The sequence below is a fragment of the Mirounga angustirostris genome, unplaced genomic scaffold (assembly GCF_029215605.1).
Source record: "Mirounga angustirostris isolate CCGP_5_RB_7025 unplaced genomic scaffold, mMirAng1.0.hap1 SCAF_16, whole genome shotgun sequence".
NCBI classification, from domain to species: Eukaryota; Metazoa; Chordata; class Mammalia; order Carnivora; family Phocidae; genus Mirounga; species Mirounga angustirostris.
The window spans coordinates 49,753,887-49,779,615 of NW_026991724.1; the positions used below are offsets into that span (position 1 = coordinate 49,753,887).

At 50.8% G+C, this 25,729-nt stretch overlaps 1 protein-coding gene and 1 non-coding gene across 2 annotated transcripts; one reads left to right on the top strand and one right to left on the bottom strand.

Moving 5' to 3' along the window:
* Window positions 1-66: 66 nt before the first annotated feature.
* CEACAM19 (CEA cell adhesion molecule 19) lies at window positions 67-24,121 on the top strand. The gene is made up of 9 exons (XM_064581248.1): window positions 67-6,623; window positions 7,441-7,595; window positions 7,661-7,874; window positions 14,954-15,104; window positions 18,547-18,630; window positions 19,272-19,318; window positions 20,236-20,321; window positions 20,609-20,653; window positions 21,245-24,121. The coding sequence occupies exons 1-9, from the start codon at window positions 6,569-6,571 to the stop codon at window positions 21,296-21,298; spliced, it is 891 nt and encodes a 296-aa protein (XP_064437318.1). The 5' UTR covers window positions 67-6,568; the 3' UTR covers window positions 21,299-24,121.
* On the bottom strand, window positions 6,883-7,021 carry LOC123856253 (small Cajal body-specific RNA 16). The gene has a single exon (XR_006793670.1). It is a non-coding gene; the product is annotated as a small Cajal body-specific RNA 16 (non-coding RNA).
* Window positions 24,122-25,729: the final 1,608 nt, after the last annotated feature.

Consider the following 25,729-nt stretch of genomic DNA (forward strand, 5'->3'; position numbering starts at 1 on the left):
GGACAGAACCAGAGGTGTGGGAGCAAGAACGTGAATCGGGCAGGGGGGGGGGTGCCTGGGTGGCTCAGCCAGTTAAGTGACTAAGTCTTGATCTCAGCTCAGGTCTTGATCTCAGGGTCATAAGTTCAAGCCCCACACTGGGCACGGAGCCCACTTAGAAAAAGGCAAAAGAAGACCCCAGGGACATGAGCCCCCAGGTTTCTCAGATGCCCTGGGGAGAGCTCATCTTATTTCTCTCTTAATATTTTTAACTAGGTCGTATATAAACATCCCCAAATCCAAAGTTATAAAAAGCATCAGGGATCCACTTTGAGTTAATTTGCGCATAGAGAATAAGGTGAGAGTCCAGCTTCATTCTTTTGCTTACGGATATCCAGTTTTGCACAACCCTGTGAATGTGATTAAGGCCACAAAACTGTACACTTAAAAATGCCGGAAATGGCCAATTTTTGTCATCTCTATTTTCCCACAATTTTTAAAAATAATGTAACATACCAAAAACCACCAAAAATACATCTTATTTTTTTAAAGATCTTATTTATTTATTTATTTGACAGCGCACAAGCAGGGGGAACAGCAGGGAGTGGGAGAGGGAGAAGCAGGCTCCCTGCTGAGCAGAGAACCCGATGCGGGACTCGATCTCAGACCGTGGGATCAGGACCTGAGCCGAAAGCAGACATCCAACCAACTAAGCCACCCACGCACCCCCCGAATAGTACATTTTAGAGGGGGAGTTATGTCACCACAAGCTTAGTGGCTTCAGACACAAAATTCTTCTCTTACAGCTCTGGAGGTCAGAAGTCCAGAGTCTTGGGCGCCTGGGTGGCTCAGTTGGTTAAGCGACTGCCTTCGGCTCAGGTCGTGATCCTGGAGTCCCGGGATCGAGTCCCACATCCGGCTCCCTGCTCGGCAGGGAGTCTGCTTCTCCCTCTGACCCTCCCCATTCTCATGTGCTTGCTCTCTCTCATTCTCTCTCTCTCAAATAAATAAATAAAATCTTTAAAAAAAAAAAATGTCCAGAGTCTTACTGGGCTAAAATCAAGGTGTCAGCAGGGCTGGTTCCTCTGGAGGCTCCGGGCGAGAATCCGTTCCCTGCCTTTCCAGCTTCTAGAGGTGCTGCCAGCATTCCTTAGCATACAGCCCATCACGTGCCTTTCCTCCTCCTGCTCCCTCCTCCCTCCTTCCTCCTCTGACGTCCTTGCCTCCCTCTTCCCTTTAAAGAACCCTGTGATTACACCGGGCCCACTCGGGTCATCCAGAATAAGCTCCCCATCTCAAGGTCCTGAACTTAATCACACCTGCAAAGTCCTTTCGCCATATAAGTGAACATATCTTATCTACCACGCCCACCAGGATAACCATGGCATTACTTGTCAGGTGAGGTTATTGCACAGAGAACAAATATATATTCTTTTTTCCATACTAGGTAACATCTGACACACCGTTCTGCACCTTACTTTTATTACTAGGGTTTCTGGAAATTCTGAGAGAGTGTCTTCTGTCTTTTTACAAAAAGCCACATAGTGGGGTGCCTGGGTGGCTCAGTCGGTTAAGTGTCTGCCTTCAGCTCAGGTCATGATCCCAGGATCCTGGGATCGAGTCCTGCATCAGGGCCCCTGCTCATTGAGGAGTTTTCTTCTCCCTCTGCCCCTCCCCCCTCCACTTGTGCTCTCTCTCTCCCAAATAAATAAAATCTTTTTTTTAAGCCACATAGTTGGACACCTGGGTGGCTCAGTCGGTTAGGCAGCTGCCTTCGGCTCAGGTCATGATTCCAGGGTCCTGGGATCGAGTCCCACATCGGGCTCCCTGCTAAACAGGGAGCCTGCTTCTCCCTCTCCTATTCCCCCTGCTTATGGGTGCACACTTGCTCGCTCTCACTCTCTCTCTCACTGTCAAATAAATAAAATATTTTTTAAAAAATTTTAAGCCACATAGTAAGTACTCCACAGGGGGACATCCAGGACTTTTTCAACCAACCCCTTATTGGACAGGTGTTTGTAGTATTTCTGCCCCTCTACCCCTGGAGGTGAAATTGCTAGTCAAAGAGCATGTGCCCCTGTTGTTGCAATAGATACTAACAACTTGTCCCTGTAGAAGTCTCTGTTCCCGGGGCGCCTGGGTGGCTCAGTCGTTAAGCGTCTGCCTTCAGCTCAGGTCATGATCCCAGGGTCCTGGGATCGAGCCCTGTATTGTGCTCCGTGCTCTACGGGAAGCCTGCTTCTCCTTCTCCCACTCCCCCTGCTTGTGTTCCCTCTCTCACTGTCTCTGTCAAATAAATAAATAAAATCTTTAAAAAAATAAAATGGTTAAAATGAGGGGTGCCTAGGTGGCTCAGTCGGTTAAGCATCTGACTCTTGATTTTGGCTCAGATCATGATCTCAGGGTCGTGAGATCGAGCCCCATGTGGGGCCCCATGCTCAGTGGGGAGTCTGCTTGAGATTCTCTCCCTGCCCCTCTGCTCTTCCCCTCTCTCTAAAACTAAAAAATATAATAATAATATAATATAATATATATAATATAAAATATAACGGTTAAAGTGATCAATTTTATGTGTTAATTTTATCACAATTTAAAAAAAACTTTAAATTTTTATAGAAAAAAAAATGTTTCCATTTCCCAGCTCTTAGGGGCAGAATTTTTAGGAACCAATTAAATTCATGAAGTGAAGGATGGGTGAATTGTAAAGAAAAAAAATAGTATCTTAACTTTTTTTAAAGATTTTATTTATTTATTTGTTAAAGAGAGCGCACAAGCAGGGGAGTGACAGACAGAAGGAGAAGCAGGCCCCCGCTGAGCAAGGAGCATGATGGGGAACTTGATCCCAGGACCCTGGGATCATGACCTGAGCTGAATGCAGCCGCTTAACCAACTGAGCCACCCAGGCATCCTGTAACCTAAATTTTAAAGAAAACAGTTATTTAATGACCCCCGTTAAAGCACAATAAGGCAGACTTTCTTCAAGGGGAGGGGCTGTTGCAATAGGATCACAGCAATGGGATCTTGTGGGGGACTGGCAGGGGATTAGACTCAGCTCTGAACACAGCAGGGGCAAGTGGGACTTTATAACCAAGGAGCAGGGGATGGGGGTGCAGCGGGTGGGACTTTACTAAGAGGTAACATCAGGGATAAGGGGGATCCTGGCTAACCTGACCTGACAAGATTCTTGCTGAAGGCAGGCCAGGGTGATCAGACATCACCCGGAGAGTGGGGGTGGGGGGTGGGGGGTGGAGGATGAGGAACCTGATCAGACGTGGAGAGCAAGCAGCTATGAAAGGTGGGTTAACTGTCCAATTAAACTGACTTAGGAGGATACTTGCCAAAACTGGGCAAAACAGACATGAACACAGAAGTCCAAAACTCAGGCTTCGTAGGAAGAGTGCATGGGAGCCTAGGTCGAGTCCAGCCAATGAGAGAATCTCCATCAGTATATAAAAATGTGATGGTGAGGATGCTTCAGGCGCCAAGAGCAGAGAGCGCCCTCTCTCTCCGACACTCCCCAGGCTGGGATTCAAAACAAGGAACCAAAGTGTCTGTTTCTATTCCAGGCACCATGTGTGGAGTTCAGCTCTGCTACTCTGCTGTTTGTTCCGTTTTCCGCCATATATTGGCATCACCCTCAGGCTGGCGCCAAGATGGCTGCTGCATTCCAGCCATTGCAACCAGACCCAGACCTGGAAAAACAGACCACCTTGTGCTGCGTGAACTTTCCCAGCAGCCTTCTCTCAGCTATCATTGGCCAGCATCGCCCACTGCTCAACCAATCCCTAGCCAAAAGGAGGAGACTGCCAGGGAGGCTTGGACCAATCAGGACCTGTCCTCTGGGGCTGGGGAAAAACCCAGAGGAAGGCTGCCGAACGGAGCACCGAAGTCTGGACCTCTAGTATTTATTAGCGGTGACTCTCTCTGGGTAGTTGGAAGGTGGGTGAATTTTACTCTCTTCTTTTGGAAGAGAAGCTTCAGCACCTGGAAAATTCAGAATAACTGGCTTTGCTTTATACGCTGCCTAGCACTGCTTACAGAGCCTTTGCTCCAGGGGGTTAGGGGTGATAATGTATCAGAATCCCTCTGATCCCCTAAACTCCTCTGCTGCTGCAAAACCAAATTCCTACCAGAATGAGGCTGGTTTGGGCAATTTTGTTGCAGCCCAAACTTGGAACTGTCTCCCCTAGGCGGCTCCACTTGGAAACAATGGCTGGGTTTGCAAAAATCTCTCTCTCTCTCAAGCAGATAGAGGAAATTTCCAAACTGCAGCCAGAAGGACTGAAGGTAAATCCCTGTGAACACGACAGTAAACATCGTACAAAACCTTACAGACATTAGGGACTTTTCAGGAGGTGGGGGATCAGTAACCCCTCCAGAGAAAATGCACTTCCCTTGAGCAGGGTCCCAGAGGGGCAGGGAGAATTCAGGAGGTAGCTCAGGTCCAAAGACAAAGTCAGCACTACCACCAGGAGACAGCTGTTGGGGCATGAGCATCTCCTTACCCCTCCCAGCAGCCCCGTGAGGTGCGGATGCTTGTCCCCATTCTCCAGAGGAGAGGTGAAGTCATTTGCTACCAAGATCCCACAGCCAAGTGGTAGCAGAGGCAGGCTGAGAGTGAGGCTCCCCAGCTCGCCACACGGCTGGGCTGGACTCTGCAATTGTTCAGCCCGCCTGGGCCACGTCACCCCAGCCCAAGGTGGATCAAAGTCAAGACTTCTCTCTCACTCCAACCTGGGGACCCTGGTAAATGCCATCACCTCCGGCAATCTGGTGACATACACAGGCAAACTGCTACTGAGTTATGACACCCCAACCTAGCGTTCTTCCCAGAGACCCGGAAACCTCCCCTGGTGCTGCCCCCTTCAGATCCGTAGACAAGCGCTGTCCAACAGAGATTTCCGTGATGCTGAAGGAAATGTTCTGTAGCTGCGCTATGAAATGTGATAGCCACATGGGATAATTGATTAACTTGAAAGTGACCAGGTCGAGAAACTAATTTTGTTTGTTGGTTGGTTTTAAAGATTTTATTTATTTGAGAGAGAGAATAAGAAAGAGAGAGCACATGAGAGGGCGGAGGGTCAGAGGAAGAAGCAGACTCCCTGCCGAGCAGGGAGCCCGATGCGGGACTCGATCCCAGGACCCTGGGATCATGACCTGAGCCGAAGGCAGATGCTTAACCAACTGAGCCACCCAGGCGCCCCTTATTTATTTATTTTTTATTTTTTTATTTTTTATTATTATTTTTTTAAGATTTTATTTATTTATTTGAGACAGAATGAGAGAGAGAGAGAGAGCACATGAGAGGGCGGAGGGTCAGAGGGAGAAGCAGACTCCCTGCTGAGCAGAGAGCCCGATGCGGGACTCGATCCCGGGACTCCAGGTTTGTGACCTGAGCCGAAGGCAGTCGCTTAACCAACTGAGCCACCCAGGCGCCCCTCGAGAAACTAATTTTGAAGGTGCTGAATTTTAATTAATTTAAGGGTCTATTTCAGTCACCTTAGGTGACTGTCTATAGTATTAGCACAACCCTGAACCCTCCATCACCTAGACCCTGTCCCAACAGAGCTCAAAATTCCAATTAATCCCTCCTTCTTCCCCAGCCTCACCCCCTCCTACTCAGTGTCCCCTCAGCCAGGATTTTTAGCCTCCAAGCCTTGCATGTGCTATTTACGTTGCTTGGCAAACCTCACCCCCCGCCCCTGCGCCCCACCATCTGTCTCATTGCTACTCCCACTCCAGGTCTCTGTTCAGATGTGTCTTCCTCCAGGAAGGCTTCCCTGCCCCTCAGGCTGAGTGAGGCACCCCTTTGGGCTCTCCCGGCCCCCTGGGCTCCTCCGTCCCACTGCTGATCACTGTGGATCATTGCCCTGGGGATCGGTCTGCTCCCTGCAATACAGACACAGAACTGTGAGCCCCGCTGTGGACTGAGGACAAAGCAAGAACCATCTCAATCACCACTGTGTCTGCAGCACCACCCAGCACAGCGTTGAGCGTAGGGAGTGTTGTTGGAATGAATGAATGGTGGATGCTTTTGAAAAACTGTGCTAAGAGCTTTAGAGTGAGCCAGCCAAAGGTCAAGTCCCATCTCCACCTACTGGTAGACTTGCCTCCTTCCTCGAGCCTCTGTTTCCTCATCTGTGAAATGGACGCAGTTATGTGTGGTTGGATGTTGGATGAAGCAGTTGTGTTGGGCCTCTCTGCAGGGACCTGCCTGGCCCAGGGGGATTGCTCAAGCAGAGACTGCCACGACTCCCTCCCATTGTGATTACTGCTAATGTTCCTGACAGTCACACGAGTGGGAAGAAGAGGTTGAGGGGATTAAGGGAGGAGTCCAGGGAAGCCCCAGGAAGGTCCCCAGTCACCCTGGAAAACTGGTTCAACCGGTGTCTGCGCCCATCCCAGAGAGCACAGGTGAAGCCTCTGGAGCCTGTGGAAAGGGGGTGCTGGGGCTTGGCCGGCCTCGGCCATGTCTAGAAGGCACCCCCAAGACCCCCACTGAGCTGGCCTACTTCCGACAGCCAGGGCCCAGCCCTCCAGCCCCATCAGTGTCCACAGTGGCCCCTTGGCATCTCCACGGGACACCAAGATGGAGATTCCCGAGAGGGCCCAGTGCCACTTCTCAAAGGGCCTCCTGCTCTCAGGTAAGGGGGAGCACCCCAGGGCTGAGGGGGGAAGGTGGGACTCAGCCCAGGGGTTGAGGTCTCCTCTCAGAAGAAGAGAAAGATTGCCAGGGAAGATGAAATTATTAGAGTAAGATGGGGGGGATGCTGGTTTGAGCCGTAGAATCACAGCCCCATACCCAATTTTACCTATGGAATTTTCTGGACTATCAGGACCAGGAAGATAAGAATGTTGTTTGTTTGTGGGGTTTCTTTGGAGGAGGGGTGTTTTATTCTTTTGTCTTATTTGCAATATCATACATAATGATCAAACTGCTACAATGTTCACACCTATTACTGCAAATTCAAACCCCAAGGAAAACTATTCCCGGGAATTTACTGAGGTCAGGGTCAGGCTGCCTGGTACAAGGCCAGACCATCATGAGGACAGGAATTTATCTGTATTTGTTTCCCTGTTATATCCCAAGTGCCTAGAAATCTAGGGAATTTTAGATATATCATATATAATTGGTACTGTAGCATAAATAATATGTAAGTCTGTAAGTCCTGGTTAGATGGATGAATGAATAAATTCAGAGAGTCCAACTGTTTAGAGGCAGACCACACATCATCTCGGCTGCCCCGAGATCCGCTGGACTAATGGGATGAGAAATGTGTGGCTTTCCTATCTGGGTTCCCACTCCTGAACCCAGTGCAGACATCACTCATCAATCCCAGCCCTGTTTCCAATGAACAGCGGTCAGAGTCCTTGTCCCCAGATGAGGACATATAGGGAAGAAAATGCTTTTGTCCCTGCCCAATGCTTCTGACCTCAGGCCACCCCTGTAACTCCCCACAGCCTCATTCCTGGCCCTCTGGATCCCCCAAAGCTCCTGGGCTGCCCTCCACATCCAGAAGATTCCAGAGCATCCTCAAAAGGACCAGAACCTTCTCCTGTCCGTCCAGGGCATCCCAGGCAACTTTCAGGACTTCAATTGGTACCTGGGGAAGGAGGCCACCTGTCCGTCCAGGGCATCCCAGGCAACTTTCAGGACTTCAGTTGGTACCTGGGGAAGGAGGCCAATGGTGGCACGATGTTATTCACCTACTTCCCTGACCTCCAGCGGCCCCAGAGGAACGGCAGCGCCATGGGGCAACGTGACATCGTTGGCTTCCCCAGTGGGTCCAAGCTGCTGTGTCGCATCCAGCCCACAGACAGCGGCACCTACCAGGTAGCTGTCACCATCAATCCTGACTGGACCATGAGGGCCAAGACCGAGGTCCAGGTGGACGGTGAGTGTTATGCTGCTGAGGGAGAAAGTGGGTAGGCTCATGCACCCCGATGCCTGCCATGGGTCAGGACCACTGCCCTATATTAACTCATTTGTATCTTTAAAAACAAAACAAACAAACAAACAAAAAGTATGAGGGGCACCTGGCTGGCTCAGTCGGAAGAGCATGCAGCTCTTGGTCTCTGGGTCCTGAGTTTGAACCCCACACTGGGTACAGAGCTTACTTAAAAATAAATAAATAAATAAACTTTAAAATTAAATTAGGGGCACCTGGGTGGCTCAGTCGGTTAAGTGCCTGACCAGCTCAGGTCATGATCTTGGGGTCCTGGGATCGAGTCCTGTGTCAGGCTCCCTGCTCAGTGGGGAGCCTGCTTCTCCCTCTGCCCCTCCCCCCACTTGTGCACACACAGACTCTCTCTCTCTCAGATAAATAAAATCTTTAAAATTAAATTAAATTTTAAAACCCTATGAAATGTGATATGCCATTTACATCTCAATAGAGCTGGGGGAATAAAATCACTTCTCAACCCTCCCGGGCAGACTTGGTCATTAACCATCCATGTCCCCAGAGGACTCTGATCATCCCATTACCTCTGTGATTTTCATAATGTGCTCTGATGCATCACATTCCAAACATGTCTCACTAGGAGAGTAATTCTTCAAGGTGAGAGAGTGAAAATATACTTGTCCTTTTATCATCCAGCATCTACCACGGTGCGGGGGGATGGGGGGGGACACGCAGTAGGTTCTCAGTTAATGTTTGTTGAATAAAGAAATAAATGAAAACTTTCTCTTTTCTTTTGAAGAGAGAGAGTTGGTTGGGGGGCCAGAGGGATAGAGAAAATCTCAAGCAGGTCGTGGAGACTGACTTGGGCTCGATCTCATGACCTGAGCTGAAATCAAGAGGCAGACGCTTAACTGACCGAGCCACCCAGGTGGCCCTGAATGAAAACTTTCAAAACCAAAAACTCCATGAGGCAGCCCCATTATTGTCTTCATTTTACAGTTGGGGAAACTGAGGCACAGAGCGTGGTATGGCTGGGATTTGATCCCACGAAGTCACAATACCAGAGTCTGGGAGCTTAACTACTTCCTCTCAAAGCAGAGAAAGAAGGAAAAAAAGTCTCCTTGCCTTCATTCATATGTGGGATGCCAATAACGAGCATGTAAATAATAAATTAAGATCATATTTTGGAGACATTAACAATAATAGTTATCGCTAACATTATTTAGTGTTTATTACATGCCTACTATATGTATAACTCATTTACTCCTCACTGCTGCCCTGTGAAGTGGGTAATATTATTGGACTCATTTTACAGATGAGGAAACTGAGGCACAGAGAGGTTATAATTTCCCCAGTTTAAAAAAAAAATTAAACAGGATGATGTGATATGGGATGGGAGGTCATCAAGAAGGAGTGACATTTGAACAGAGGAAAGGAAGGGAGCCCTGAAGATTTCTGAGGGACAGAGTTCCTAGCAGAGGGAACCGCAAGTGCAAAGGCCCTGAGGTAAGGCTAGCTTAGTGTGTTCAAAGCATATAGACAGAAGGATGCCATGGCTATAAAGCAGTGAGCAAGTTGGGTGTTAGGAGTTGAGATCTGAGAGGCACACAGGGGCCAGGCTTGTTGGCCGTGGGGAGATTGAAAGAAGCCACTAGAGGGTTTTAAACAGAGGAGTGATCTGATTCCTCCAGTTTAACCCAGTCATGGTTAAGTGTGGGCTGAATCTCCATTCTATCCAGAAAGAAGCTGAGGCTCGGTGGTTTAAGGCATGCCCTGAATATTAGGCATCCAGCCATCGAATCAGCGACAGGGTTGAGATTCGAATGCAGGACTGCCTGAATGAGACACATAGCTGCCTCTGCAAATGCTGAGCTGCTCATTCACTTGTTCCTTCAGCAAAGCTTCCCCCAGTGCCTCTTCCTCAAGGCCGCCTCTGCGTCCAGACTGTACTGGGCTGTGCTGGGGATGCAGTGCAGACTGAGGCTGCCCTGGCCCTGCCCTTACAGGGCTCACAGCCCAGCGGGGGAGACTGATATTAACTAATAATCACACACACAAAATAGATCATTATGCACAGTGCAGGGACCGTGAAGGAAAGGCACATACGGGGATGATGAGAGTGTAAATCGAGGGGTATAAGGGAGGTTGCCCTAGGAAGGTGATCCTTCAACAAAGCTTCAATGATGACTAGCAGTCCTAAGTAGAAGGGAAAGGAGCTTTGGGAGGTGTTTGGACAGAGGGCTTGGTCTGTGCAAAGGGCCTGTGGCAGGAAACTGTAGGGCTCATGAACTGAGCTGGCAGGAGGCCAGCATGACTGAGGCAAAAGAACAGGAGGGGCATCCTCGGAGGCCAGAGCAGCGGGATGTATTCAAGCCAAGGCTCAGGTTGTAAGGACAGAAGCTCTCTGCAACTGACTCACAGTGTAGGGAGCCTTGTAGGACCCCAGGGTAGCCTCCTGGGATGTTGGTTCCAAGAGCCCTGGGTTCACAGCTGTCTCCTCCAAGCCTAGAACAGGGACAGACACGCTGTTGCATAAATGAATGGGTGGGGAGCCCTTCAGAGCTGATGGGAAATAGAAGTTGCCAGAAAGGCAAGTGTCCCCTGCTCCTCCAGAGGGCGCCACCTCTGGCCTCATCTCGGCTCAGGGGCTCCATTCTCCTCTTCATGACCAGGGATTCCTGCCAGGCCTGAACTGGGTGTCAGCCCAGGCTTCTTTGCATATTCTGAATCTCCTCTTCCAAAATGCAGAGACAGAAAGAAAGACAGCTGGAGAGACAGACAGACAGATCAAGATAGAATTTGGTTGGTCTAGGGCGCCAAAGTGGCTCAGTCAGTTGAGCGTTCTACTCTTGGTTTCAGCTCAGGTCTTGATCTCGGGGTTGTGGGATTGAGTCCCCTGCATAGGGCTCCAGGCTCGGCGGGGAGTCTACTTGTCCCTCTCTCTCTGCTCCCTTCCCCCCCACCCCGCGCTCATGCTCTCTCTCCCGTGCTCTCTCTCAAGTAAATGAATAAATAAAATCTTTAAAAATAATAATAATAATAATAATAATAATAATAATAATAATAATAATAATCTGGTTAGTCCAACCTGGCCTGTGGTTTCCTTCGCCTTGAGTGAAGGGTCCACCCTTTGTCCAAGGGGGTGGGATTAAGTAGGTCAAACAAGATGGGGAGCCAGATGCCGGGGATCAGGGCGGGGAAGATGAGCAAGGACTCAACACCTGCTCTCCTCATAATAATCATAACATATATATCTATTATGGTTTGTTCACCACTGAACCCCCAGTGCAGAGCAGTGCTTAGCATATATTAGTTACTCCGTAAATACTTGTAACTCCTTCTCCCAGCTCTGAGCACTTACTGTATGCCAGGCACCTCCAAGCGAAGCCCTTTGCTGACCTCACTTCATTGCATTCCCACAAGACCCCCGTCAGGCCCTGGGATGATCCCCATTTTATAGAGGGGCAAACAAACAGAGACCCAGAGGGCCCACCACCACGCAGCCGGGGAAGGCAGGAACCGAGGCCCCCGCTGGGTCCAAGTCCATGTCCCTGGCCCTCTGCCACCTGGCTTTTTCCCAGCCCCAGTGGAATCCACCCCCTCATGGGAAATGCCCTGGCTTCCCGAGGGCTGAACACAGGGAGCAGGGAAGCAAAATGATTCAGCAAAAGGAAGAGCAAAGGAAAAGGCGGAGGGGATGAGCCATAGGGTTGGGCACGTCCTCATGTCAGGTTGGGTCACCTCAGCAGCCAGGGCATTTCTATTTGAGGACAGCTTTGGCCCCAAATCCAGCCCCTGGCGGTGGGGAGGCAAGGCGGGGGGGGGGGGGGGGGATGGACTTGGCTGGGAGCTCTTCCTGTGTCCCGGGTAATTCCCACACTTCACCTGTCTCAATTGTGAGGGGATTCGGTATGTCTTTAGTGGCTGCAATGGGAGCCAAGCCTAGCAGGCATGTACAGAAAAGGGCTTAATGAAGGGTATTGCAGGCTCGCAGGACCCCAAGGAGGCTGGGAACCGGAAACAAGATGTAAACTACTTGCAGAATTCTCCTGCCTGGGCCAGCATTGCCCAAGGGTCAGCCCTGGGTCCAGAACCCCTGCCTGGGCACTGGGAAGCTGCATTCATTCAACAAACATCTATTGAGCACCTCCTGTGTGCCAGGCACTGAGGGTACGAAAGGTACAGACAGAGATCTCTGCCCTCGTGAAGTTTATCTGCTGGTGGGCATGTCCCTGCCCAGGGACCTGGGTCACATGACACTGTCCCATGGAAAAAGAAGCTAAGAAAGCCAGTCTCTGGCAGAACTCCCAAAGGGGAGGATTCACAGCTCAGGGCAGACTGAAAACACAAGAAAGGCCCAGGACACATAGGTCCCCTGTGTACCGATGAGGAAACAGAGGCTCAGAGAGGTCCCACAGCCAGTAAGCAGCCAAAACCAGGCTTGGAAGCCAGAGCGGGATCACGGTCATTGACAGCTGGTGTCTGTTCTCCTGTAAATCCAGTGGTGGGGACTTGGGGGCCTTCAGGCAACCCTGTGCGGGCTCCCCAAAGCCTTCTGGGCCCTCTGACACCCAAGGCAGTTAATTACAAGCCCGGCACCCCTTTACTGAACATGTGCAGAGTGCTTCACACACATTTCTCCTTTGTGTCCTCCCTGCCATGGCAAGATGATCCCCTTACACAGTTGGAGAAACTGAAGCACAGGGAGTTTAAGTAACTGGCCCAGGTCACTGAGCTAAGGGGCAGCAGGTGCAGGACTTGAAGTCTGGACTGCGGGCTCCAGAGCCCACACTTTTAGGACTTTATTCTGCCTCATCATTAACAACCACTAACTGGCTGGTGTCATGGGTTTATATGACCTTTAGTCAAATGGCCAAACCTTTCAGAGCCTCTGTTCCCCTAAAATATCTGTAAGATGGGGGCAATCACACCTCCCACTGTGGATCGTTGTGAGGACTGGCTGACAAATCCATGTGAAGCTGTGGAAATCAACCAAGTCCCTCCAATGAGAAAAGCAAAGGCCATTTACTCAGAGCTTGCTGGAGTAAGGGAGTCAGCCCCTGTCACTTGCATCTGGGCAGAGATTCAAAGACAGGCAGATGGATGGGAAAGCTTCATAGTGGAAAAAAGAGAAGGCTTCAGCTGTGCCCTGATTGGAGGTTGTTGGCACGGGGAAGCTGGAGGCAACTGGTTACAGTGCATATTTGGCTTTCTTAGGAGCTGGTCCTAAGTTAGATGCAGGAACAAGAATTAGGGAAGCTGTTGGTTATTAATCAAGTCCTGGCCATTTAGTGTCAATCCTTAGTTGGACTAAGAGCTCCCAGCCAAGTCCATCCAAGTCACTGTTTGTCTTCCTGGATTGTCACTGGAGATAGCAATCTGGCTTCCTGCAAGTCTGACTCAAAGCAGGTTGGTGTCGTGGGCTGTTTGTAAGACGGCTGGTCTTCTAGGCACGTTGGTCTTCGCTGCAGGTTGTGGATTGGAATTCTATTTTTATATACAGTCTGACCATTGTCCACTTTTATAATGGTCTCTCAAAGCACTTTTTCAGATGTGTTTGTATCTACTCAAAAATACACGTGGATAAATCTGACCCACAGAAGAAGACCCAGATGATTCTTTGTTGGTAGAACTGATAGATGATCCCAGTGCCCAGTAAAGCGAAAAGCCAAAAAGAAAACCTTCAGTCCTGAAAGAAGAAACAGAATGCGGGGCTCTGTTCTAGTTACTTCTTGGTGCAGAGCAAACTCAGTGGTATAGAACAGCAACCATTTTATTATGTTCATGATTTCTGGGATCAGGAATTCAGACAGGGCACAAAAGAGATGGCTTCATGATGTCTGGGGCCTCAGACAGGAAGCCTGCTTCTCCCTCTCCCACTCCCCCTGCTTGTGTTCCCCCTCTCGCTGTCTCTCCATCAAATAAATAAATAAAATCTTTAAAAATAAATAAAATAAAATGGGTTTTAGACACTTTGAACGGACAAACTTTTAGGGAAATGAATGAAATAAGCAAATATTGATCGATTTAATTACACACACACACACACACACATATATATATATACGTATATACATACGTATATATGGTGACACTCCAGTCCATTTGGAAATAATGGTCTTCACTCCAGTCATGCAGAGCCTGATATAGTTCCTTCCCATCCTTCAAGGGCTCCTGGGACACAGGCCCCTCTTTTGGAATCCACACAGAGCAATCATTAGGAGCTCAGATGGCCCAAGTGTAATCCCAGCACTGCACCTTCTGTGAGCCCTTGGACAGGTTAGCTCACCTCTCTGTGCCTCAGTTTACTCACCTTAAATGGCACAGATCCTACTTTGTTGGATAATTGAAAGAACTCTGTGTGTGTGTGTGTGTGTGTGTGTATAAACTCATTCAATCTTCACAACAACCCTACAAGGTAGATACTCTTATTGTCCCCATTTCACAAATGGGAAGAGGCACAGAGAGGTTGAGTGATCTGCTCAAGGACTTGAACCCCCAGCATTCTGACCTCAGAGTCTATGAGCTTAGCTGCCAAGAAGGGCTGGGATATAACAGGTGTTCAGCTTGATATTAAAGGCTCAAGGTCCTCATGGTGGGGGTAAGAAGTCAGGTAGGCTTCATCCCAAACCTGGCAGGTAGTGTTTCAGAACCCCATGCATCAAGACCCTATATCCCACACAAAACAGGGCCCAGAACCGAATTCTTTCCCTAAAAGGATGGAGGTGTCAATCAACTGAGGTGAGAAAAAGCAGGCAGGTGGAGTGTGGTGGGGGAGTGGGTCAGGAGGTAGGTTTTAGATGTGCTGAAGATGGTAGGAAATCTTAGGAAAGCAGAGATTTTTGAGGTGGGGTGAGCCGAGGAGTTCCAGCCAGCGATGTTGAGTTTTATGTGCAGCAGAATCAACTGGATAGTTGGATGCTCAGCTCTGAAAAGCAGGAGAAAGCTCTGGGTTGGGGAAAGGAAACTGCACATCACTGCTCTATGGACAGTCACTGATGCAGGGGTGAGGCGATTGGGGAGATCCTTCCAGGACATCTCACAGACCTCTCTTTCTCTCTCATACCCCTCAGAAAAGCTTAAGGAGCTGCCCATTACACACCTGCCCCTGAGTGCTGGGATCATGACTGCCATCATAATTGGGTTCCTTGTTGCTGGGTCCCTCTTCATCGGGTGCATTGCCCCTCTCCTGTTAACAAGAGACTGGAGGGGCCAGAGCCACAGGTACAGGGGCCCCAGGCCTCTCTCTCCTCTCTTCTTCCTCTTCTTCCCCACCCCTTGGGTCCCACTGACTGATTCTTCCATGATTCATGTCATCTGACTCATACATAATCTCATCAAATCTTGGAACTCTTGAGGTGAAAATGATCTTTCTATCCTGTATTAGACAGAATTCTGCACTGCAAGGGACAGAAACCCTACCTTTGAACGGGCTTACAAAAAATTAGAAAATTTTTTGGTCCTGCATGAGCTTCAGGTATGGCTGGATCCAGGGACTTGATTTTGTCAAGAGACTCCTCCATACACCTCTCAACTCTGCTTGTCTCTGTGGTGGCTTCATTCTCAGTCAGAACCTCCCCTTGTGTGTGATAAGATAGCTCCTAGGGGCTCCAGGCTTATATCCCACCAGCTCAGCAGCCACAGAGGGAAGACCACACCTGGCTCCTGACACCTCCAACAAAAACCCCAGGGCTGCTTCTCACTGGCTTAACTCAAATCACATGTCCTTACGTAGACCAACCACTGTGGCCAGGTGCTGGAATATCCTGATTGGCCAAACCTGGGCTATTTGCACAGCTCTGGAGTCAGAGAACAACCCAGCTCCACATGACTAAATGGATTCAGGGTGGGGAGGGTTCCCCGCCCACCCCCACCCCCCCCGGACCCAAAGCGGGGTGGGGAAACAGACACTATTGCCAAAGAAGCAGAGTGGATGGTGGGCAGGCAAAGGCATCAGATGGTGCCTACTTCTGTATGGGGGAGAGAGGCAGGGGCCTATTTTTCCCAGGAAACAGTCTATTCATGGAAAATTCCTTCCTTATGAGATCAGCCTCTTCAGAACTTTGTCTCCTGACTTTGGTTCTGAGCTGCTTGCAAATGTGTAGTTTTTCTGCTCTCTCTAACCCCGGGGAAATGAAGGCAGCACCCTTTTCTCCTCCGCCGCCTCCTTCATTTTTGCAACTTTTCTATAAGTTTGAAATATTTCCAAAGAGAAATTCCTCTTCCTATTCTCTCCCTTAGGTGCTGTGGTCTCTTGATCTCTTTCTCCCAACACGCTCCCATTTAGGGGTGGCAAACAGCTTTCACTTCCTACTATGTGCCCTAGAGAGCTTGGTGGAAAGGGAGTTGGCGGTGGTGTCTGAGTGCGGTGGGAACGGATGCTGTGATTGATTAATCATGTCTGCCACGGCTGTAACAAGGGTATTGGAATAACCTGAGCCATCCCTGTTAGCCCTCCTTCTTAGCTTGCAGGTGGTATGAAAAGAGGCAATGCTGGTCCGTAACCCTCCTGGGGGCTTCCCAGGTGTAGTCTGAAACCAGCCCCCAAACACAGAGGGCTGGAGAGGCAGGCCTCTCCAGGTTGGCATATGGCAGTTTCAGTAAGCAAAGGGGGGTGCCTGGGTGGCTCAGTTGGTTAAGCGACTGCCTTCGGCTCAGGTCATGATCCTGGAGTCCCGGGATCAAGTCCCGCATCGGGCTCCCTGCTCTGCAGGGAGTCTTCTTCTCCCTCCGACCCTCCCCCCTCTCATGTGCTCTCTCTCATTCTCTCTCTCTCAAATAAATAAATAAAATCTTTAAAAAAAAAATTAAAAAAAAATAAGCAGAGGGAACTTACATATGAGGCTTGTCTCCGGGGGCAGCAAGATGAATGGATCCCCACACCGACCCTCCAAATCCTTCTTTTTTTTTTTAAAGATTTTATTTTTTATTTATTTATTTGACAGAGAGCGACACAGCGAGAGAGGGAACATAAGCAGGGGGAGTGGGGGAGGGAGAAGCAGGCTTCCCGCCGAGCAGGGAGCCCGATGTGGGGCTCGATGTGGGGCTCGATGTGGGGCTCGATCCCAGGACCCTGGGATCATGACCTGAGCCGAAGGCAGACGCTTAACGACTGAGCCACCCAGGCGCCTGACCCTCCAAATCTTACAAGTTTATAAAGAAGCCCCAACTGGGCTCAGCCAGGCACACCATGCAGCTGTCCTCAGTCAGCATCATACACCATCTCAAGGCCACGTCCTTGGAACAGCCTCTGGGAGCGGAAAAGGCAGGAACCCACACTCCAGGGACAGGGGAGGTGGTGAGAAGCCTCCGAGTGCCCGTGTCTGGTTCACGGGTCAATCAGGGGTCACATCTTTTTCATGCCTGTCCCCAAAAACGATGGGGCGGATTTGACCCTCGGTGGGTAGTTTGCCGTGGTCTCTAGAGACAACTAAGGCTTAGAGACATGAAATCATTTGCCAAATGGCTTAGAACTGGCCTGTGAGTGGTAGCAGGTCCCTGAGATGGGAACCCACACCTGAGTGACTTGTAAGCTCCAGAACCAAAACTGGACTCCACTCGTCCGGACCTGCTGGCCGGCTTTCCTTCTGCTACTGCCAGTGATTCTCAGAGAATCTCACAGATCCTCAAAGTCCTGGCAGGGCCAGAGGCAACTTGATGTGGCATTCTGGGCCATAGTATTAAAAAATAAATAAAAATTAAAAAAAAAAACGCAAAATGAAAATATTTCAATACGTGGAAATGTTTACAAATGAAGGGCCGTGATGCATGCACCTTACCCTCAGATGGTTCAGGAAAACAAAATATGCATGGGAGAAACAGAAGGAGAGAGAGAGCAGACACTGAAGCAAATGGAATAAAAACAATTGTTTGATGTGAATAAAAATTACACAGATGTTCTTTGTGCCGTTTTTGCAACTTTTCTATACGTCTGAAATATTTCCAAAGAGAAATTCCTTTTCCTATTCTCTTTGTAGCATTCTGACTATGGCAAGAGAATATCTCATTCTGGTTCTAGTCAGCTTTTAATGCCCTTCTAACACTTGCTAGCTTTTCCCAAGAGAAAACTAACAACCCTATCGAGCCACAGATTTAACCCACTGTTTGGCCTTTCTTCATTTTCCCCATCACTTTCTACTTACGTCCGGTTTCATTACAATATGGCAGCATCTGACTGTGTCCTGCTTCCACTCCCACCCCCACGGTCTGTTCCCCATTCAGCAGCCAGAAAGATCCTGTGAAAATCAGTCAGCTTAAGTCCCTCGGAGTCGAGGCCAAAGTCCTCACCATGGACACAAGACCTAGCTTGACCTGCTGCCTCCCTCTGACCTCACCTCTAGCCCCTCTCCCCCTCACACTCTCTGTCCCAGCCATACTCCTCTCTTTGCTGTTCCTGTTCCTGCCCCAGGGCCTTTGCACATGCTGTTAGAGCTCTCTTCCCATGATTTCTGCAAAGCTGGTCTCCTTGCCTGCATCAGGCCTTTGTTCAAATGTCGCCTTCTCCGTGAGGCACCCCCACACCATCCTACTTGAAATTGCACACACACCCCCTCCACCCTCTGCCTCTTTCCATCTTCATTTTCCTATAGCATTTTTCACTCCCTGACATTCTACTGTCAGTCATTTACTGGATCTCTCTCTCTCTCTCTCTCTCTCTCCCCCTTAGAGTGCCCACTCCAGGAGGCCAGGGCTCTTTGTCTGTCTTGTTCCCAGCTGTGTCCCCAGTGCCTTCAATAGGATCCAGCCCATGGTCCATGTTCTGTAAATATGTGTTTAGTGAAATAATGAATTTGCTGCAGTGATGTCGAGTGTACTTTTTAAATAAAGGTATTCAAGGGGCACCTGGGTGGCTCAGTTGGTTAAGCGACTGCCTTCAGCTCAGGTCATGATCCCGGAGTCCCGTGATCGAGTCCCACATTGGGCTCCCTGCTCAGCGGGGAGTCTGCTTCTCCCTCTGGCCCTCCCCCCCTCATGCTCTCTCTCATTCTCTCTCTCTCAAATAAATAAATACAAATCTTTAAAAAATATATAAAAATAAAAAATAAATAAATAAATAAAGGTATTCAAAAGAGCTGATTCAAAGAGAAATATTAAGGAAATCGTGAAACAGGTGGATGGAGCAGAATCATCTAGATGGTCTGCCTAAATAGTGACATTAGGGAAACATTACTCACTGGCATACGGTGGCAGCTGGGGAAACTGAGGAAGGGCTCTGTGGCTGGAGATTATGGGAGAAGAGGCGGGGATGGGGCAGGTCTTGTCCTAGCTCACTCTGAAGCAGGGACCATCTCTCTCTCTGATGGACTGATGGGCTTTCCAGTTTCTCTGAGTCTCTCTCCACCCACCTGAGGGATTACTACCCTAATATTGGTTCTCTCCATATGTCCCCAGGTTGACACCCACAGAGAAGCCAGAGGTGCACCCCAATCACAATGCTGGTAAGCCAGAGGTCCCTGTGGCTAAAGCCCCTCCTCCAGGCTTCTTCCTCTTCTCCCCACCAGCCACACACACCCTTGCCCTCCCTCACTAGGGGTCTCCCAATCACTTGCCCCACCCAGACCTCTCTGGGGCTCCCCAGACTCAGCCCACAGACTCTGAGGACATCAGCACTCATGCCAAACCTGCTTTTCCTCCTCTTCTCAGTGCCTGGCACATCCAGTCTCGATGGTTCCACTCCCGGGTCCCCACACCCAACTCTTTGCTGGGCTCCCCGCCTCCAGGCTGGCCTCCACCCCATCCCCAGACAGAGTGCTTCTAGAACTCTCACCCTGTCACTCCTCTGCTCAGAGGCCCTCCATAGCTCCCCAGGGTCCTTAGGACAAAGTCAGCCTCTTTAACATGGCTCTCTAGACTCCCATAAACTGGTCCCCACTGTCTTTCCTGGCTTCATTTCCCACATGTAACAATCCCATCCTCAAAAACAAAACAATATAAAATAAACTATATATAATCCAGACAGACCAAATATATCACAGCTCCTCAAACATGGCAGGCTATCTCCTGCCAGCCACTCCCTCCTGCATTTGCATAGTTCTCGCTTCTCTTTCCAGTCTCAGATGTCCCCTCCTCCAGGAAGCCATCCCTGACTCCCCTCCAGGAGCCCTCTGGGCTCCCCCACTTGGCCCTACCCACTCTGGGTCATCCCTATCTGGGGATAGATCTGTCTCCCCCACTGGACTCTGAGCCCTGGGAGGTCAGGGCCAGCGCTGCCTCAGTCTTGGCTGTGTCCCCAGCACAGGGCTGGGCAAGGAGAGGGATTTGCACAAATGTTAGCTGAATAAATGACCATTGACAGCAGCTAGCATGGGCCTGTGGGCCGCGCATCAGCCAGTTCCGCCCTTGTCCTCTGCTTCAGGTGACCAGAACATCTATGAAGTGATGCCATCTCCGACCCTCCTGGTGTCTCCCCCCGGTGACATGAGGTCCATGAACACCTCCATGGTGAGTCCCACCCCCTTCCCCAAAGCCCCACCTGCTGCTTCCCCCAGGAGTTCGCTGTGGCGCTGGCACCTTGTCCCCACACTGCAGGAACGTGGCTCACCCTGGGATGCTCCCTACTTTAAAACCACCGGGAAAAGGGACTGGAAGGACACAACATAAGGAGCATTAGTCTCTGGGGCGATGGGGACTTGGGACTGGGAAGCCAGGTCTGTCCTCACAGCAAAGGTCCAAGGTAGGAGGGTGTCGGGATGCTGGGGGCCTGGCTCACCCGTGCTCTTCCCTCGCAGCCCCTGCCCCAGCAGCAGCCAGAGCCGGAGAACCACCCCTACCAGGTGTGGAGCCGGAATGAGGGAGGGGGTCTCGATGGCGGTGGGGGGGGCATCCTCACCAACCGCCCACCTGCTCTCTGAGCTGTAGCTCCCCCGGAAGCACAGCACAGTCTCTCCCCTTCTGGGGTTGTACCTTCCTCCTTCTTAGAAGGATTCCAAGGCTGCAGGTCCCAGCCCGTCTCCATCCCCTCCTGTCTGCCCCTGGATCTCTGTGTCCATGCGTCTGTCTATGTTTCTCTGCATTTCTGTACACCTCTCAGGGCATCTCCTGCTCTTGCTGTCATTCTCTGGCTCCCCATGTCCTTTTATCTTTCCCTCTCTCTCTCTATCTCTTCACCCATCTTTGTTTCTTGATGTCTCCCTCACTCTCTCTCCTTCTCCGTGCTCCTGTCCCTCCTGGCTCTCCATCCCCGTCACCCTGTGTCCACCCCTTTCTCTGGCCCTCCCAGTACCTGGTGCTTCCTGCCTCTGCACGCCTCTCTCCTTCCACCATTCTCTCTGGGTGTGTTCTCTGCCCCCCCCTCCCCCGTCCCTCAGCCTCTGCCTGGCTCCCCCGACCCCCACCCACAATCCCTCTCTTCCCCTCCCCCCCAGGACCTGCTGAACCCTGACCCTGCCCCTTACTGCCAACTCATGCCAATCCCCTGAAGAGGCCCCCGGAAGAGCGAAAGCCTCAGACCCTCCCCTGGGGGCCTGGTGCCCACAGAGAAGCCACACCAGAGACCCCACAGGACCAGGCCACCGCGGCCAGAGGCTGACAAGGTGGACTCAAATGAAGACACAGCACAGCATCAGGCACAGGCAAGAGATCATGATGGGCCCAGCGCCTCTCTGACCCTCTGAGTATATAACCCGCCCTCAGCTCTGGTCCGTCCAGCAAGCTGGCCTGGGCCTCATGCCTGGGAAAGGCAGGCTCTTGCCTTCTCCTAACCCAAAGTACCCCCCCCCACACACACACACACTGGATATTTGGGGGTGAGGAGAGTGGTCTCAGGCCTGCCTCAAGCCAGACCTCACAGGCTCCTACTCGCTGGGCTTCTACCTGTCGGCCCACAATGCCCCACCCCTGCTCCCTGCTTGTCCTTGGAACCCCTTCCCCTGGGGACAAGGCAGCCCCCCACCACACAGGCCCCAAAGGATAAGGCGCAGGGAGGTCTGGCCTCCCAGGCCCGTGGCCCCCAATGACAGTCCTGACCAGTGACCACAGCTGTGAAACCCCTTCCCTGCTTGAGAGTCAGTCTCTCAGAACCTGTGGCCAATTTCTGCCTGTTGTCCCCAACCCTGAATCATACCAAGGCCCTCAGGGCAACAGCTCCCTTTCCTACCCCCTCCCAGCACCCCCATCCCAAATGTGGGCCCAGTCTGTCGCCCTTAATTTATTCACTCATTCAGCAATAAATAAACCATGTGTTATGCACAGTTCTGGATCCTGCAGCTTTGACAGGGAACAAAAGAGACAAAAACTGTTCTCCTAGAGGAATGCTGTGGCAGAGGAGACAGTCAGCAACAAAGTAACCAACGCACGGAAGCCACATAAGGATCTGGAGGGAGAGCATTCCAGGCAGAGGAAGCAGCAAGTGCAAAGGCCCTGAGGCAGGAGTATGCCTGGGGAGTTTGAGGAGCAGCAAGAGGCCAGGGTAGTGGGAGTGGAGGAAGGAAGGGGGAAAGGGTGGGAGGTGAGGTCAGGGAGATGGGGAGCAGCAGATAGTTCAGGGCACAGAGTCCCCCCACATAAGGCACAGCAGACTGTCACTTTTGCTCTGGGAGCTGAAAATAAAGACTGTGTGGCCGGGGATGCCTGGGTGGCTCAGTCGGTTAAGTGTCTGCCTTTGGCTCAGGTCATGATCGAGCCCCACATCTGGCTCCCTGCTCAGCGGGGAGTTTGCTTCTCCCTCTGCCTGCCCCCACCCTGCTTGTGCTCTTTCTCTCTCTCTCTCTCTGACAAATAAATTAATAAAATCTTTTAAAAAAGACCATGTGGCAGGTTGAATAAAGTCGTGTATGTGCTAACGCCCTGTGAATGTTACCTTACACGGCAGAAGGGACTGAGCAGGTGTGATTGGGTGAAGGATCCTGAGATGGGGAGATTATCCCGGATGACCTCTCTGGGCCTGAAATATAATCACAAGGGTCTTTGTGAAAGGGACCCAGGGGGAGAGAAGGAGCTGTAAGAAAGGAGACAGAGATTGGAGTGATACCGGACTCTAAAGATGGAGGAAGGGCCCCAAAGCCAAGGCCACACGGAGTCAGAGTGACGTGATGGGAGAAAGACTTCACGGGCCTTTGCTGGCGTGGAAGACAGAAAGAGGCCACGAGCAGAGCCCAGAAGCTGGAAAGGACAAGAATCCAGATCCTCCCCCAGAACCTCCAGAAGGCAACCCAGCCCCGCCGACACCTTGATTTTGGCCCCGTGAGACCCATTTCGGACTTCGGACTTCCCCAATTGGAATCGAATAAATTCCTGTTATTTTAAGCCACTACACACTTGTGGGAACTTGTTACAGCTGCCACGGGAAATTAACGTAGAGGATGAGGACGAATTCGCAGGAAGGGAAGTTGCATCTCCTGCTGACTCATTACTCGAATACTCCCTGTAAGGATTTCTCCATCCCCAGACCTCTAGGGACACCCTGATCTCCTGCTTCGGAGAAGGTCAACCAGGTCAAGGCATGGGCAGGGTCGGCCCCAGCACTGGCCACTCTGGTGCAGAGTGTCTGCCTTCCTCTCCTCTTTTCCAGCAACCCCTCGTCAAACCCCAGTATCTGTTCTTTCCTTTTCCTCAGTAATAGGGTTTTGAACCAAGAGCATGGCTGCTGAGCAGAAAAACTACATTTCCCAGTTTGCCCTGCAGCTTGAGATAGCCATGTGACTAATTCCCGGCCAATGGGATGTGAGCAGAAGTGATACCTGCGCACAGTCCTCAAGTTACACCCTTAAAGGGAGAGCATTTCCCCCTTCCCAGAGGCTGAAGATGGGGTGGTGAGAGCCATCTCGGATCACATGGACAGGGGCGCACAGAGCCAGGTCAGAGGGAGCTGGGGCAGGGACAGCAACGGGGACAGAGCCACCACGCCAGGTTAGATAAGTTACCTGGGAGAGAAAGACTTCTCTCTTGTGCAAGCTACCATTACTTTGGGATTCTTTGCATCCACGTCCTTCTAAAACTTGATTCATACAACCCCCACCTTCATGACGACAGTATTGGGGCGCCTGGGTGTCTGTCGTTAAGAGTCTGCCTTCAGCTCAGGTCATGATCCCAGGGTCCTGGGATCGAGCCCCGCATCGGGCTCCCTGCTCCGCTGGCAGCCTGCTTCTCCCTCTCCCTCTGCCTGCTACCCCTGCTCGTGCTCTCTCTCTCTCTCTCTCTCTCTCATACTCTCTCTCTCATATTTTCTCAAATAAATAAAATCTTAAAAAAAAAAAAAAAAGAATAGGCAAGACCGATATGCACGAACAGCCCAATCAATACGCCATCATGACTCACACCAGAGCCCACATTCTCAACCACTATGTCTCCCTGAGAAAACTTCCCAGGAAGACCTGCTCTCCTCCACCTCTTCATTCAATGACTCATTCATTCATTCAGCAGGTGCTGGACCAGGGTGGCGGGCATGGCTGGGGGACGAAATACACAGAGCCAAAAGATATTTAGAACAAAACATTGACAGAATTTGGTCCTGGGTGAGATGTCCGGGGATGAGGCAGCAGGATGTCACAAACGTGTTGGTTCATCAGCTCAACAAACATTTATTGATCACCTGCTGTGTGCAGTTGTTATCACCAAGGACACAACAGAGATCCCTGCCCTCAGAGAACTGACAACCAATGGCATCAAACATAATTTCCAGGGGAGTGATGTTACGAAGGAGAATGAGCAGGTGCCCAGAAAGCTGGGGGTGGGGCTGGAGTGCGGGAGCCCTGCCCCGTGTCTGACTTGCTGATGGAAAGCAGGGGCAGTGGTGGCATTCACAGTGCAAGAGGGTCAGGTTTGCAAGGAGGGAAAACACGTCCACGTGAAAACTTGTACACAAATGTTCACAGCACTGCTCATAATAGCCAAAAAGTGAAAACAACCCAAACGTCTGTCAGCGGGTGAATGGAGAAACAAAACATGGTGTATCCAGATAGTGGGATATAGTGCGGCCATAAATAAGGACCGAAGTACTGGACCATGCAACAACGTGAATGAACCTTGAGAACATGATGGTGAGTGAAAGCAGCCAGACACAAAAAGTTACATATTGTCTGATTTCATTGATGGGAAATGTCCAGAACAGACAAATCCATAGAGACAGGAAGCTCAGACAGCTGAGTGGTTGCCAGGAGCTGGAGGGACAGAGGGATGGAGAGTGCCTAATAAGGGGTACAGGGTTTCTTTTGGGGGGGATGGAAATGTTCTAAAATTGATCATGCAGATGGTTGCACAACCCTATGAACATATTAAAAAACACTGAATTGTACACTTTAAATGGGTGAATTGTCTGGTATGTGAATTATATCTCAATAAAACCAAGAAAGAGAAGCGAGGGAGAGAGGGAGGGAGGGAGGAAAGAGGGTAGGTTTGGGAAGTCGGTTTTGAATTCATTTCGGTGTGTTGGGAGAAGGCAGCTGGAGACCCGGGGGGCGGCGAGGGGGGGACAGTGAACATAGGTGCATCCTGAAGCATGGCCGCCCCAGAAATGTCATCTTTTATCACTGGTTGGGATTTAAGTTGGTTGGATCCGTCCTTTCTGCCAGACTTGCAGGCAGGGCCAGTGTCAACGCAGAGCCAGCAGGGGGCAGCAGAGGACCACGCAGACCCACGGACCAGCTCACTGGCTGCTTGGAGGACCTCCCCACCCCACCTCGGGGCACCTGTCCCCAGCCTCTGGCCCTTTGTTTACCCTTCTGAGAGCCCAGAGAATGCACCCAGTTGCCCAGACCCAAAACCTGGGCTCCTCCTTCCCTCAGGGAGGGGTAAACACCAGAACCTACCTCCTAGGCCTCCTGAGCTTGGGATCTCTACAGCCCAGCCCTGGGCCAGGTTGTGTCTCCCCATCACCTTTCCAGCCTCCTACCTGGTCTCCTGCCCCCTCCTAT

What these genes read in the sequence shown, in the direction of transcription:
- CEACAM19 (XM_064581248.1), top strand. Translation starts at nt 6,569, where the DNA reads ATGGAGATTCCCGAGAGGGCCCAGTGCCACTTCTCAAAGGGCCTCCTG. An exon ending in TGGAGGGGCCAGAGCCACAG is followed by an intron (nt 15,105 to 18,546) that starts GTACAGGGGCCC and finishes TCTCCCCCTTAG; the next exon opens with AGTGCCCACTCCAGGAGGCC. An exon ending in GCACCCCAATCACAATGCTG is followed by an intron (nt 19,319 to 20,235) that starts GTAAGCCAGAGG and finishes CCTCTGCTTCAG; the next exon opens with GTGACCAGAACATCTATGAA.